The following is a 15,251-nucleotide window of genomic DNA, read 5'->3' as shown; positions in this document are numbered from 1 at the left end:
TTTTTATTCTTTTTTGGTTGTAGTTAAAGTTAACCACATTAAGGGCATAGGGGAGGTGTAAATCACTTTTTCACAATTTTGTCTTACTATAAAAATATTTAACTTAGCTAAAAGTTGCTTTTTACCTTTTTGTAAAATTAAAATTAGTTTCTTTAAATATGAGGGTATAAAGTTGGGAAGCTCAATAGGTTCCTTAAGGAAGGACCAAAGTAAAAAGACAAAAAAGCTACTTCATCAAAAATTTATCTTCTCCTTAAGTTTTTAAAAAATATTTCTGAAACTTTCTCAAGTTAATCTTAAGTAAATAATAAACACTTCTACTGTAGGAATTTTTTTTTGAGTAATTTTTTCAGTGATATAAATAAATAAAATTGTTGGTCATGAAATTCTAAAATTAAATTTTTTTTTTATTCTTACAATAAGAATTTTCTATTAGTGCAAGGAATATTTCCTGAAATTTAAGGTAAATTTACCTAACAATGAAAGATTTTTAGTGAATATTTTAAGATTCTGAGAAAACTAGCAACAATTTTTTTTCATCCATGCATTTGAATCAGAAACTTTTTACACAACTGACAATATCTCAAAAGTTAATAAATATTTTTCATTCTACTAAAACTATATTATAGTATTAAATTAGAGCTTTAATATAAGGTCCTATGTTAGTTTTTGTAAAAAAAATATGTTGGACCTCCCTATGCCCTTAAAAACCTTTAAGACTGAACAAAAAACTTTTTTAATTATATGAACTCATTTTATTACTTACATTTAATTCTTTTATATATTTTCTAATACTTCAAGTAATCTTTTTTATGTACAAACTATCTTAAGTTAAGATATACTTATGAATTTTTTTCAAGTTTATATCTCTATTTTTTAGCTTTTCTTAGTTAAGGGCATAGGGAGCTAAACATTTTTTCACAATTTGATCTTAATATATAGAGTTTTAACTAAGCTACAAGATGCTTTTTACAGATTTTAAAAATTCAAAATACCTTTTGAGATATATCAGGTATAAGTCGGAGGCAACAAAAAGTTCTTTATTGGAGGTGCAAACTATAACGACAAAAAAAGACTATTTCACTAAAAACCTATCTTCTCCTATGTTTATTGAGATAAAGACCTCAAACTTTCAGTAAATGTTCCTTGCAATATTCAGAAAATTTTGTTGAAAAGAACTTTTAAATAATAAAATACAAAAATTGTTTAAGATTTTATTTGTTTTGTCATAAAATTTTAATTTTATAAATTAACACTCATAAATCAACAGGTTATATATCATATGTATCAATAAAGTTAATACTAAAGATACTACTTTTTAAAAAGTGATATTTTATTTAATCTAGTGTGCACAAAATAAAATTTTCATTAACTTTATGTGCACAGCTTTTGAATAGATTGAAGATAACTGGCTTAGAATATATATATTGGATACTCAGGTCCCATTAGAAATGTTTTCTTTTGTTGTAGAAAAACATCAATTTTCCTCTTCCTTTTACAACATTGAATATTTTATCAAATTAAATATTTAAGTAATCGTGAACTAAACTAAATATTATATTTTCTAAATTTTATTGGAAATTTAGATACAGTAAAATTTAAAAGTCACTTAATTTTTTTTTGAGAACATATATGCTTTCTTTTAGCAATATTTTTTACAATATTTACAGTTACTCAGTTTCACTGCAAAACATATTTTTAAACTGTGATTTAGCATTTAAAGTTATTAAAATAATAAACAGTGTAAAAATTGATAAAATTTTGATAAAATTATAATTAAACTTTATAAAAACACATTGTTATATTTTAACTATGCTTATACCAGTTTTTTATAAGCTTTTGCATAGTTTGTCATTTTAATAACTTTTTTATTGCAGAATCACAGTTTAAAATTTGGTTTTGCAGTGAAATTGATTAACTGTAAATTTTGTAATAAATTTTATTTTTAAGTATAAAAATTTTAAATTTCTTCGACTTCATTCCAAATATTTTTTAATCAAATACTTAATATGCGTTTTGATAACCTTGTACAATTGTTTCATGACCAATTAAAACTTTAATTTGACTTAAATTAACAGTTGTTATTTTTTTGTTTATTCTGAAAAAGAATTAAGTGAATAATTTATTAATACAGAGAGAGAAGAAATACAGTGTTTTACCAAAAAGCAGTATGCAAAGCAGATTTTCATGTTGTAAATCTTATTTAAATAGAATATAGAATTAAAAATCAAATAGGTTACTGTGTTCAAATTTGTTTTAATCTCAAAATTTATATGACATAAAATTTTAAATACTTACCTTAACCAGTGTTTCAAAAATGTTTTTTTAACAAAATCAGAATAGCTAGTAAATTTATTGTATGTACTTAGTTTGCTCAAAACTTATTTCTGTTTGGTTAATGTCTCTCTAAAAAATTGCTTAAAAAAAACATCCGCGAAAGTCAAACAGAGCCTAAGCCTGAACTTTTATGTGCCGTGAGGCTAGCTTTAGATAGCAAAAAGATTTAACCACGATGTGTCGATCATCAAACAACAACAAGCCTTTGAAACCCGGGTTTAATTCTACTATGAGTTGAAACAAAAATAAACTATAAATATGACGATAACCAAATTGTTGAAAAAACATTTTGCTTTTAAACTAAACACCTAGATACTTTAAAGTTTACAGAAGTGCGTTTTTTATAAGAAATAAAATGTATTGCTGTAGTGAACAACTAAAAACTTAAAAATTTGATAAATCTAAGAAAAAACAGAGTTTTTTTAGAAAAATTTAATAGTTGGACCAAAAGAATTATTTTTTGATTATAAAACTATTAATCGTCTAAAACTGTATTTACAGCATTAATACAATAGTGTTTTAGATCCTCATATAATTTTAGTACGTCAACAACATTTCTATAACTTTGCCTGAGTCATGTACATCATGTCTTTTTTATAACGAAACAAGTTTAAAGTTCTGTTGGCTGACAAATCACAATTTGCTTCTGATTAACTAAAAATTGTTTCTGTTTTATTATCTTTAACTAAAAACTCTCCTTTTGTGTTTTATTTATTATTCGTTTTGATAAGGTAGGTTAGTGTTAATGGTTTAGATATAAATCATTAGGTAAAATTTGTTATATTTTTTTCTTTACTGCTGTATTATTACCTTATCTCATTTGTAGAACAAAATGAATTAAAATAGTTTGCATATCTTAGTACTGCGGCCGACCCAAAAACTTTTTTTTACTACAAAGCGAAATTCAAATTGGGTAATTCCCTAAAAAAGTGTAGTTCATAGCAACTTTTAAACTCTCTAAAATTGCTTTTGGAGAAATGAAGTTTAAAAATATTTTTCTATTAAGGTAGAAAAACACCAGAAGAACTCACTCCCCCCTCTGCAACGATAAACGTTTTCTGAATTTGATATTATGGACCACATATTATTCAATATGATTTCATGAAAAAATTTTGAGTAAATTGTTTTTTTAACAAAAAGTTTTATGTACTTTTATACACTTTTTAATTAAGTTTATTATTCTTTTTTTAGATTTTATACAAATTGATTGTTGAAAATAGTACAATCATTGAATTTACCCAGAAATTATTTATAGTTGGAATGGGTAGAGTCAAACTGATGTTTTTTATCATGAAAAAAACAAATTCATATCACTTTAAGTGTACTGCTTTTTGGTTTTTAGAAATTAACTATACAGATTTTAATATAATAGATAAATTGGTTTCCATAAGATAACTTGTATGTTGATATTTATAAGCCATTAGATATTTAATTTTTTGATATTATTTTATTTATTTACTAGATGTAACAACATATGGATAATCAATATACTTTGCACTTTCTATAGTTGATTCAACTACAAAGCGCTTAAAAGTTTGGTCTAAAGACCTGGTGTGAGAAAAAACCTTTTTGTTATCAAGTCATACACCACAGATACCTTTTAATGTCTTGTACAGGACAGAACGTTAAAGCAGGGTTGCCACACAATCAAAATAACTGATACTAGTATGAAAATTTTGAAAATTTCAGTCTAGTTTAAATAAAATTGTTTCAGTATTTTTATGTATTTAACCTAAGTTTTTTTTTCATTTTTTGGCTCAAATTGATAATTTTTAATTCTACACATTTTTTTCCAAGAATCTATAATAGGATAACCATTTTAACTGAAAACCTGGAATTTGAATATTTAGGCAAAAGAAAACCACGTCTTCTTATTAGAATATAGTTTTTTATTGAAAATCAAAACAGTTAATTTGGCAAATTTACTGCATGCATGAAAATGAAAATTTGTTACTTACTAATGATAACCTGATTTAAACATTTTTTTTTAGTTTCTATGTGATCCATCAAGTATCTATGATGTCACAACAAAACTTATTTAAAAAAAAAGTTTTTCTCTGAATTAAAATACATCAAAACAAATGAAAAGTTTTAAATTTGATACTTTTTACAAAAACTGGAAAAACTTCTAATTTTGAACAAAAATGCATCAAAAACCTTGGAATTTTGAGTTGTTTTTCTAAAGTTAAGGTCAAAGGGGAGTAAATAATGTTTCACAATTTAATGTTATTTTATAGAGTATTAACTAAGCTACAAGATGATTTTACTGCTTTTAAAGATTCAAAATAACTTTTGAGATATAACAAGTCAAAGTCGGAGGCAACAATAGGTTCTTTATGGGAGGCGCAAACTAAAACGCCAAAAAAAGACTATTTCACTAAAAATCTATTTTTCCAATGTTTTTTAAGATAAATACCACAAACTTTCAGGAAATGTTCCTTGCATCACTTAAAAAATTCTGTAGGAAGGAACTTTTTAAAAACTTTTAAAAAATAAACAAAAAATCTCTTATTTTTTGTTATTTGTCATAAAATTTTTATTTTGAAATTCTGTTCCAACAAGTTGATGGATTAGTGTTTAAAAATATCTTTAGAAAGTATAAGTTTTTAGTTATTATTCCTTATTATTATTTTTTATATTATTAAAAACTTTAGTTAGATAATATTATTTAGTTAAAATGGGACCTTGATTTTTTGTTTATTAAATTATTTACCAAGTCTAAACAAAACTGTAAACATTTTATATTTTTGCATTGTAAACAATTTTTTCTTTTTAGCTAACCAAAAATAACTAAAAGTATAGCAATAGTACAGTTTTTTATAAAATTAAATCTGTAAAAGTAAAATAAAAAGTACACTTTACTATTGGTTTTATGCATATAAGTTGATGAATAAAAGATCTTGGTCCCAATTTAAATATAGAAATTATGTATTTACTTTTTTTAAGCAGAAGTTGATGATAAGTAAAACAAAAATTCTCACCAAGACTTGCCCTAAATTTTGATAATATATTGTGTTTTATATATTTAGTCTTTTTAAATCTAAATTATTTAACAATTTTAACTTAAAATTAGTACTTTATTTCTTTTAGTAACCTTTAAATCGTTTAGGTTGTTAGAAACATTAAAAAAGTATGGTTTAAAATAATACATAAAAATGATTTGGAAAAATTGATGTAGTTTATTTCCAGTGAAGATGAACCAAACTTCAAGGAAGCAACATACTGAGAAATTTTTTCCTTCAATTGTCCCTAGAGCATTAGATGAATTTACTGAACATTCAAAAAACAGACCTTCCGTTCCAAATCACATTGTTGAAACAAAAATATACAATCAAGTAGGAGGAAATGATATTGTTCAAGTTACACCTTCTATATTAAACTTTTCTGGTTTTCAGCCTAATAAAGTTTACAAAAAAGTAATCAAACTGTGCAATGTTTCTGCAGATGTTCATGTTGTACACATTATACCACCTGACTCTAAGAATTTTTCTATAAGCTATAAGAAATCAGGACGTTTTATTCCAGGGGTTGTAATAGACATCAGTGTTAAATTTAAGCCAGACGCTTGGAGGTATTTTTATGACTGTGTACGAATTCATTGCAAGGGAGAAGAAAACTTGATTATACCAATAAATGCTTTTCCCATAGTTGATATTTCAAAGTTTCCTACAAAACTCAACTTTACATCTCCTAATAACCACTTAGGGCATGTTGTTTCAAAAAACCTTTTTGTTTATTCTCGTTGCCCAATATCTTTTGAATTTGAGATAGCTATTTTACAGTCACATCCTGCATTTACAGTATCACCATTAGTAGGTTCTATTCCTGCAAATGGAAAAGTTAGTATCAAAGTCGACTATTTTCCAACTGAGTATAGTACAGCGCACATGAAGATGCAACTTATAACTTCTCAGTTTGCTGCGTCACCTAAAGTTTGTGAAGTTGTTGGTGTTTGTACACCAGATTCATCTCAAATACCATCAATTAAAACCTTGATTAATAATTTAGAAGATGTGTTTGAAGCACCATCTGCGCTAAATCCAAGAAAGCTTGATCCACTGCAAAAGGCAAGAAAGAAACAAACTCAGTTAAAACAAAGCAAAAAGTCTTCTTCAAATGTTGTTTTGCAGAAAAACGGATTTGTGGTTCCAAATAACATTGACACTCAACATGGTGTTAATTTAGTTCTTAACCAGACTAAAGGTAAACTTAAAATAAAAGATATGAACAAACTTTCACATCATAAAAATAGTTCAACTAGAAAGACAGACAATGAACTGAATAATGCAAGACAAATTAAGCAAGCTGCTTTTTTGAAATTTCTTCAAAATAATGTAGAAAAAGAACGCACAAACAGCTTAAAATGGCAAGTACAGTTAGGTGATAACCCAATGACTGAATTAGAAATTCTTGCATTGTATAAGTTACGTGAAAAAGATTTAAATGTTTATGAAACATTAAAAAAAAACTTACCTCAGAAAAACAAAGAGTTAGCTCGTATTGAAAACTCACTTGATGATACAAAAACTTGGAGATTTGCTGATGATAAGCTTGAAGCAAAACCTACTTTTGATTTATATTTAAATAGTCCCTGGTCACAAAAACAACATGCACTTTTTAGATTTAGACAAGCAGTCAATACAATTTTAGTTAGACAAGAAGCAGACAGAAAAATAAAACAACTGAGAAGTTATCTCAACTCATTTAAAAGTAATGGAAGTATTGATGCTGAAAGTCAAAGTAAGAAGTCTGAAAACACAAATAAAGCGAGCTCCCAAAACTTATCTGTCAAAGAAAATGCTCAAAAGGTTTTTAAACAGTATTTTATTGAAGAAAATGTTCTGTGTAAATCAAACGATATATACACTGATGCTTTAGTCTCTGATAATAGCTCTGCTTTAGTTCAGAACAAACTTATTTTAGAGACTGATGTCTCAACATGGCATACATCAAAGGAAAACTTTAAATTCTTTGAATTAAGTGTTCCTAAGTATTATGAAAACGCACTTTATCAAGAACAAGATGTAGATGAGAATTTTCAAAATTATATTCCACCAAAATTATGTCGCAAATTAAAATCTGGGGCAGATGAGGAGTTGCTGTTAGTTCATAAACCTACGCTAATTACTAAGAAAGTAAAAGAGGATGTTGAGGATATTTTTAGAACTGACACAAAAGCTTCTTATAATAGTTTTGATTTTCATCCACCAAAAGTTCTCATGGAAAATCCCTCATATCATCCACTCCATATTTTCAACAGGTCCCCAGGAATCACTCTTTGGAACTTACCTTTACCTCTGTGTGAAACTGATCAGGACTTTTATGTTGTGCCAGAGCCAAAAAACAGAATAATGTCCAACTCAAACAAGTTTTTAGATCATTTTGATGTTATAAAAGGACTTGCTTCTTGGAAAAAATTCCCTTCACCTGGATTGAAATCGTTATCAAATTTTCCAGTTTTAAGTGATGTTTGGGTGGCACGTGAACAATCTCCATTTTCAAAAGAAAGTTTACCTCTAGATCTACCAGAAATGCTGAAAAGACAGCCTGAAGACGATATTTTTGCAGATGATTTACAAGACAGTGAAGACTTAATAACTATCAGCCCTCAATTAATTTCTGCTAATTTTGTATGTGAATCACAAATAAAAACAGAAAACAATGAATCTGCTCAACAAGATAGTACTGAATTAGCTAAGCAGTTTTTACCTAATAAAATGCAGCTTCCAGAAAGTAACATTGCAATAAAGGATACTGGCCTTGTATCAAAGGATGAGAGACTGAACGACTTACAAAAATTCTTACAAACAAAAACATTAGAGATCATAGCCACAGCTTCTGATCAATCACAAATTGATGTAAATGAAACTGATTAAAAACAATAGAAATATATTTATTTTGTAAGGTTTTATATTTTCTTATGCACTGTGTATTTAGTTATGTTTTGTAATTAGACCATTTAAAACTAACAATGAATTAATTTTAAAACTAACTGTGTTTTAACAGTTAATTAACTAAATGTGTTTAGTTTTATTCTTCTAATTGTAAATAAATATGGAAAACAATAATGCCAAAGAGCAGGCTCAATACATATGGAATCGTTTAGATGACTTAGCAAACAATGACCCTTCAGCTTACAAAACATTCATTGAGCAACAAATGAAAGAGAAAGAAATTTATATGTCCAATCCAGAAGCAACTTTTTGTATACACACTACTGCACAAGTACTAATATATAAATATCAAAGTACATTTTAATAATATAAGTTTGAATTTAATTTTTATACTATTTTAAGACTAAAGGTAGTTAAGACAGTTTTTTACAACTTAATTTTAGTTTTCAGATGTTTTTCTAAGCAACTAGTTGCATTTTTCCATGGAACAAATTTTTATTTGAAAATTTTAATTTTTCTATGGCTTTGTTCTTAGATAAACTTTTTATGTTATAAATTTTAAATGGTTCTATAGAAAAGTCATTAAATTAAAAAAAAAAAAGTTCTAATTTTTATATTAATGTATTCAAAGTTTATATGGTTTAAAATTTTAACTTAAAATCTTTCTGAAAACAAAGTTTTATTTTCTGTTTGATTTATAGATGACATTAACATTTATAAATAATTTAAAAATACATAAAATAAACAATGTTTTACATATTTTAATTTTTTCGTTGAAAATCTTTTATAGAAAAAGATATTAATTTTTTATAATAGTTTCTAAACTGAATTATATTAAAGTTTTTACATTGAACAGTTAAACTTACTTAACAAATAGGAAATAAGTGTAGATTTTATAAAAAGTTTTATACAAATTTCTAGCAATTGTAATAAACTTGTATCAATAACATTATGCATGTCTCAGTGGTACACCTTTCAGTTTTTTAGTTATATTGTTTATACTTAATTATGTTTACTTTTTTTAAGTTTTTAAAGTTTTAGTTGTTGGTTACCCTTAATAGACATTTATTAGCTAAAATTTATATATATATACATGAGTAGTACGTTGTAAAGTTTATAATAAGTTCAATTATCAAAAAATATTTCATTATTTTTTTTTAAGTACAACAAATGTTAAAGTTTACAAAGTACAAGTTTCATTATATTGAAACTTGTAACCTATAAAAATAATTATCAGTCACATTTTAGATATTAGCTTTAACTTACTAAATATACGCTGATATCTTACTTCAATCATAAAATTCAGAGAATTTTTATACTTTGTCCACTTATATAATAATTAGCTTTTTTTTATCAAAAATATTACTTGATTTTAAAATTTATGTAAAAACTTATGAGTTTTGTTTTTCGCAGTTTAAAAAATCTATACATAAATTTCATTTTTATCTAGAAACTATAATATGCATTTAGAATACCCTAGCATCTTTATATAATGAAAGATAGGGGTCTTATTTAAAACTAAAAAGCCATAATACTCAATAGTTAAAATTATCACAATTATAACTTTCATTATATATAACTTATATAATTTTATTAATCTAAAAGTTTATTTTTACTTATACTATCATATTTAATTTAAGAATAAAATCAACAGCTTGGGTCAGAAACTGTTAACGCGTACGTCAATGTGATGTCGTGGAAGCGAATGCCAGATGTTAAAAGTGACAATGATCCTGTTCAAATCATGCCAGGAAAAAAGTCCAAGTACAGAAAGAATATAGGTACTTTTTTTTAATTAAACGGTTTAACAAATTATATATGTTGTTTCTATATTTATATATTAAAATAAAGTGTTTTTATTTTTATAAGTTGAAAACTCTAACTAAATAACTTTTTTTATAATTTTTGACACAGTGCACTTAATTTAAGGTAAGTTTAACATAAAATATTAAATAAACTTTAAAGAAAAACTACTAATATTATGTATTTAATAAGTATCTGCTAAACTTTTTAATTATAGTCTATAGATTTTAAGCAAATACTAATATTGTTTTTATTTATTTTAATAAAATGTGCAACTACTAAAATATGTTTTATTTTGTATTTTTACTGCAATCTACTACTTAAATGCTTATCTTAAACACCTTTATAAAGTTTTTTATACAACCAGTTTTTAATATATTTTATAATAACACACTTATGTTATTTTTTCTGGTTATTCCTCATTCTTGTAATATACTTAGATAATCAGCGTAAATTTTAGGAAAAATACTTTTAAAACAGTAAATATACATAATTTTGTAGGTGATAAATTTTCTATGTGTTTGCCAATTGCTGTCAACGATAGATTCCTTGGAGAAGTTTGTAAAAACTCCTTTTTAAAAGAAGAATTTATCAACTTATGTATAGAATTAGTACGAAAAAAATGCAAGGTAATTTTTTTTTTGTGTTGAATAATTAAATTTAAAGAATAATCATAGTAACTTTACATAAAAAAAAATTTTTAATTAAATTTTTCATATTTTTAAAATTATTTTTTACTTCTAGATAAACTTATATTTAAGTATAGAAAAATTTTTTGTTCTAGATTTTTAAATTTAGTTTTACGGTTTTTTACAGTTTTCGTTTATACATTCTTTTTAAATATACTATTAAAACTTAAGTAAAAACCATAAAATGTTCAAGATTTTTTTTCTGAAACGAGTCTTATATTCAAATTAAAACTAGGAAATATAAATTACTTTTTATAGAATTGAAAAATCTAACTTGACTTTTGAGTATCTTAATGATTATTCAATTAGTTTTTTTTGTTTTTTTTTATCTATTTACTTTAAAGATTTTTTGTTAAATTTTAGGGGAAACACGTTTTGACAGAAGTTCAAAAACTACCTTATATTTATTTATCTCTCATACTTTAAATGTTTTTTTTTGAAATTTTGTTATAAAATAATATTTCAAGTATTTTATTTTGCTCCACACTCCCATTTTATGACGTAATCAGGCGTTGCTTATGTTAAATAGCTCAATTTTTTAGAAAATACTCCTTGAACAAAATAATCAAAAATCTCGAATGTAAAATCTTTTAAAAGGTTAAAAAAATTAACTGTTGTATAATGAAAATTGCTTTGTTATGTAATAAAAAAAAACTTTTTTTTAAATCAAAGTTTTCTCAAACTCAAGAATAAATGTAAAAATTTGAAAAAAAAAGAGATCTCTTAAAGAATGTAGAATCTTAGTGAAATAGTCTTCTAATCACCTTTTTAGTCTGCCCATTCGTTATGTAACTTATTCAGTCTACTTTTCTTAAATCACTTATACCAAAAAACTCCTTTTTATCAATTGTAAAAAGTATCTAACATGTAATACAAATGTATATAAAATAATGCCAATTTTAAAGAATCAAGATAGACATCCTATGGCTTTTATAGCAAACATGGTTTTGAAGGATATATTTTATTTTTTGATAGAAAGTTTATTAATTAAATTTCTATTAATATAGTAAACTCTTAACTACAACAATTTCAAACGTTTTGTTTATGTAAATTTTGTAATGGTAAATACCAAACTACATAATAAGCTCCTTAAAACTTTAGTTTATAAACATTTTTAATGTGGTAAGTATTTACTTTGTTACTATTTTATAGTTTTTCAATTTGATTACATAAAATATATGTACATAGTTCTAAAAGTTTTATCAAGCGTAATTGCTTACATTAATTTCTTTTACTATACAGTAAACTTTAGTTTGAGCGTTTATTGTGTCCTGTTGATGAAAAACTTTATGTCCAAATGTTTAAAAAAAAACGTAATGAAATTTTCTAGTCAAAAAACAAATAAGCATATGGCATTTCATTATAGCTAGATGCTGTTGAAAATACGTATAAAGTAGTAAGTAGTTTTTTTCGGGTTTAGCATACACATTTTTTTGTTATAATTTTTTTTTAACTAAAAGCGGATTGTAGCTTTCCATAATTGATACAAACAGCAGCTTGCATTTCTGCTAAAGATAACTCTCCTTTAAGAATGACGGATGTTGTTTAAACGTTTTCAAGAATCTTGTAGTCTTTGATCAGTAATATCAACAACCGTCGGCTTATCCTCATCTGAATATTGACTAAATTTTAAAGATTGGCAATTAGAAAAATTACAAGTTTGTACCAAATTAATATAGTAAAAGAATACTCAAAACCTCTAATAGTTTGAAAACAAAGAGTTTTTATATATTTTTAGGAATTTTTTTTGATTATAGTATAGGAAGGAGTAGATTTCAACATATTTCAATTATGTCTAATCAATGTCTATTAGTACTTTACTACGCACTTTTGGGCTGTGTTTAAGGTGCGTACTACAGCGAGAGATAGTTGCATATTAAGACGGGTGACCTTTTCATTTTTAAATAGTGTTTCGAAGTTTGGAAATAAATTAAGTTTTTGTTTTAAAATATTTTTTTACTGTTTGTTTAGTACTATGTATTTATTAACTAAAGTGATATCTACTGCTGGTCAATATTTAAAACTTGATATTAATTCATCGCTACCTTACACCTACTAACCTTTTAATTTTTTCAATTTTCAGACTGTTTACTAACATTGCAAAACTGATGCAAATAATTAAGTTTTATTAGTTTTCAAACTTAGGTTCCTGTTTCGAAGGAGTTCAAACTACATAAAGAGTTGTTTGTTGGAATCTTACCAGCGAACCCACGCTCCTTGTTTCTAAGCAACGAGCAGCTGCAAGACCCCATGGACATGTTCACGAGCAAAGATGGGGGCGGGGAAAATATTGAATCACTACTGTCGTCCCCCGAATCTCTTTTACAAAAGCTGAGTACGGAAAAAAGTAAAGCTACAAGCTCCGTCAATGACAGTGACAAGAAGTTAATTGATGAAATGCTTTCCAATTCGAAAGAAAGCTCGAACAAAAAACCAGCTAGATTAATAGAAGAAATAAGTAAGTTTTTTTAAACCAGTGCAAATATCTGATCTTAATATCCTTTTTAATACATATTGTGGTTTATTTTTTGTATATACAATATTCTAGCTTATGGTAAAATAGTTATCATTTTCTTAAGTTAATTTGAAGTTTTTTTCAAGAAGAGTATTTTGAGTTATTGACGTATTATTTTGAAAATAAATTGTAGTTCAAAAATTATTTTTTTAATTATAATAGTTAAAAGTATCACTTGTAATACAATTTGTTACATGTTAATTGTTGAAATACTAAATGCTTTTAAACCTTACATCTAGAAACTTATGAAATGCGCTAAAATCAATTCAAAACATAATTTTTTAACCTAAGCTAGATAAAAAAATGAAGCTCACAGGAAAAATTCTTTATATTAAAATTTTAGTTTTCTAATTTATTTTATTTAGTTTTATAGCATATATTTACTTTTCTAGATACACAAATAAACGCACCAGATTATCAATTTGTAGATGGAGACGGCATGAAATTGAAAATCAACTTGCCTTTTGTCGAAAGTTTTCAGCAATGTGATTTGAGCGTCTCAAAAGTAATAAATAAGTTTTTAATATCATCTAAGTTGTAACCGTATAAAAATTATATGAAACTCATCATATTCTTTTTCTACTAGTAGTAAAAACCAAAATTTTATAATTTTTTTAAAATACTGTATAAAAAATATTTATAAATTTTGAACCTAATATAGTTTTAAAAAGAACTTTGATAAGAAATCAAGCGGTAAAAAAGTGTTTTCCCCTATTCCCTAATAACTATACTTTGATACCCTTTTTACTCCGGTTGTTGCTTTTTGATTTAAGTATTTTTACTTACTGGTATAAATAGGTAAGTGTTAGTAAATAAATATATAAATTTTAACATAAAATATAACATTATATTTGTTGTGTTTACTGTTTTTTAAAGCTAAAAACGTTCTGTAGATATAAGAAATTACTATTTATTCATTACATGTTTTTAGATCTATATTTATCATACAATTTGATTACTTAGCATTATTACTGCTTAAATATTAGTTAGTAAATCAAAGTTAGACATGATTTTTTTAACCTAGTGTGGTTAGTACCTCTTTTTTTAAGAGCTTAAAATCATTTTTATAGTCATCAAACTAATAGATATGCTCTAAAACCTTATTTTAGAGTCTTCTTATTTTACAATACAGTATAAGTAGAGTGATAAATAACATACTGTTAAAAAACTACACAGTTAAAAGAGTACACCTGTATTTTTAAACATTTTTGAAATTTTTGTAATGACTATTGTTTTAAATTTTTGTCTTAGAAAGATTAAATATTGTATAAATCAAAAAGTTTACAATGTAAATTGAAACAAATGTTTAATTTAGATATGGTTAAACTGTTTTAAAATGTTTATAAAACCCAACTATTTTAAAGTTACTTATTGAAATACTTTTAGCATTTATACACTTGTGTTTGCTATATATTTTTACAGCTTTTAATATAACTTGTTTGCGATTTTAACAACACATAAACGTGGTTCCATTAATTTCAGGATAAACTTATTCTAAAGGTTGATCCTAACTACGAGTTGAAACTCGACCTACCGAAACCCATAAACGATAGCGAGGTAAGAGCGAGATTCAGTAAAAAATCTTCAAAGCTGACTTTATGTGCACCATTTTTGTAACATGATAATAATAAACTTTTTTTTTTTCTTTTAACTTTATCAACTTTGTTTGAACATTTTTTTTTTCAAAGATTATGAGGCTGTGTATTTTTTACTTGTAGCTGCTTTTTATTTATTAGTTATATTTGTTATATTTTAGCTAAAATTTTTAAACTGTTTTTGCTCTTGATTTAAGTTTTCTTTATTTAATAAACAACAAATAAGAATGGAATGTCTTGTTTTAACTACAATAGTACATTTTTACTCTTTTATGATAAGTTTACACTCTATTTTTTATTAAAAATTTCTTAATCTTTCTATGCTAAAAGTTTTCATATTGTTAGTAAACCAAAATTATGCAATTTTTTTTTACCATAAATTACTTTATCAACAAAAATTATTGGTGTAGGTATTAAA

At 25.1% G+C, this 15,251-nt stretch overlaps 2 protein-coding genes across 2 annotated transcripts; both read left to right on the top strand.

Moving 5' to 3' along the window:
- The first annotated feature begins 5,459 nt into the window (after positions 1–5,459).
- LOC145829428 (cilia- and flagella-associated protein 221-like) lies at positions 5,460–8,257 on the top strand. Its single transcript, XM_082937214.1, has one exon. The coding sequence runs from the start codon at positions 5,532–5,534 to the stop codon at positions 8,211–8,213; it is 2,682 nt and encodes an 893-aa protein (XP_082793340.1). The 5' UTR covers positions 5,460–5,531; the 3' UTR covers positions 8,214–8,257.
- Positions 8,258–8,380: 123 nt separating this feature from the next.
- On the top strand, positions 8,381–14,934 carry LOC145843809 (PIH1 domain-containing protein 2-like). The gene is made up of 6 exons (XM_082951047.1): positions 8,381–8,562; positions 9,886–10,012; positions 10,536–10,663; positions 12,869–13,181; positions 13,631–13,743; positions 14,721–14,934. The coding sequence occupies exons 1-6, from the start codon at positions 8,392–8,394 to the stop codon at positions 14,853–14,855; spliced, it is 987 nt and encodes a 328-aa protein (XP_082807173.1). The 5' UTR covers positions 8,381–8,391; the 3' UTR covers positions 14,856–14,934.
- Positions 14,935–15,251: the final 317 nt, after the last annotated feature.

The sequence above is a fragment of the Thalia democratica genome, chromosome 1, assembly GCF_965202585.1.
Source record: "Thalia democratica chromosome 1, ktThaDemo2.hap1.1, whole genome shotgun sequence".
Lineage (NCBI taxonomy): Eukaryota > Metazoa > Chordata > Thaliacea > Salpida > Salpidae > Thalia > Thalia democratica.
The sequence above is the reverse complement of the archived record's forward strand: the minus strand, read 5'-3'. Positions and strand labels throughout refer to the sequence as shown.

What these genes read in the sequence shown, in the direction of transcription:
- LOC145843809 (XM_082951047.1), top strand. Translation starts at nt 8,392, where the DNA reads ATGGAAAACAATAATGCCAAAGAGCAGGCTCAATACATATGGAATCGT. An exon ending in GTATACACACTACTGCACAA is followed by an intron (nt 8,563 to 9,885) that starts GTACTAATATAT and finishes TAAAATCAACAG; the next exon opens with CTTGGGTCAGAAACTGTTAA. An exon ending in TAGATTAATAGAAGAAATAA is followed by an intron (nt 13,182 to 13,630) that starts GTAAGTTTTTTT and finishes TTACTTTTCTAG; the next exon opens with ATACACAAATAAACGCACCA.
- LOC145829428 (XM_082937214.1), top strand. Translation starts at nt 5,532, where the DNA reads ATGAACCAAACTTCAAGGAAGCAACATACTGAGAAATTTTTTCCTTCA.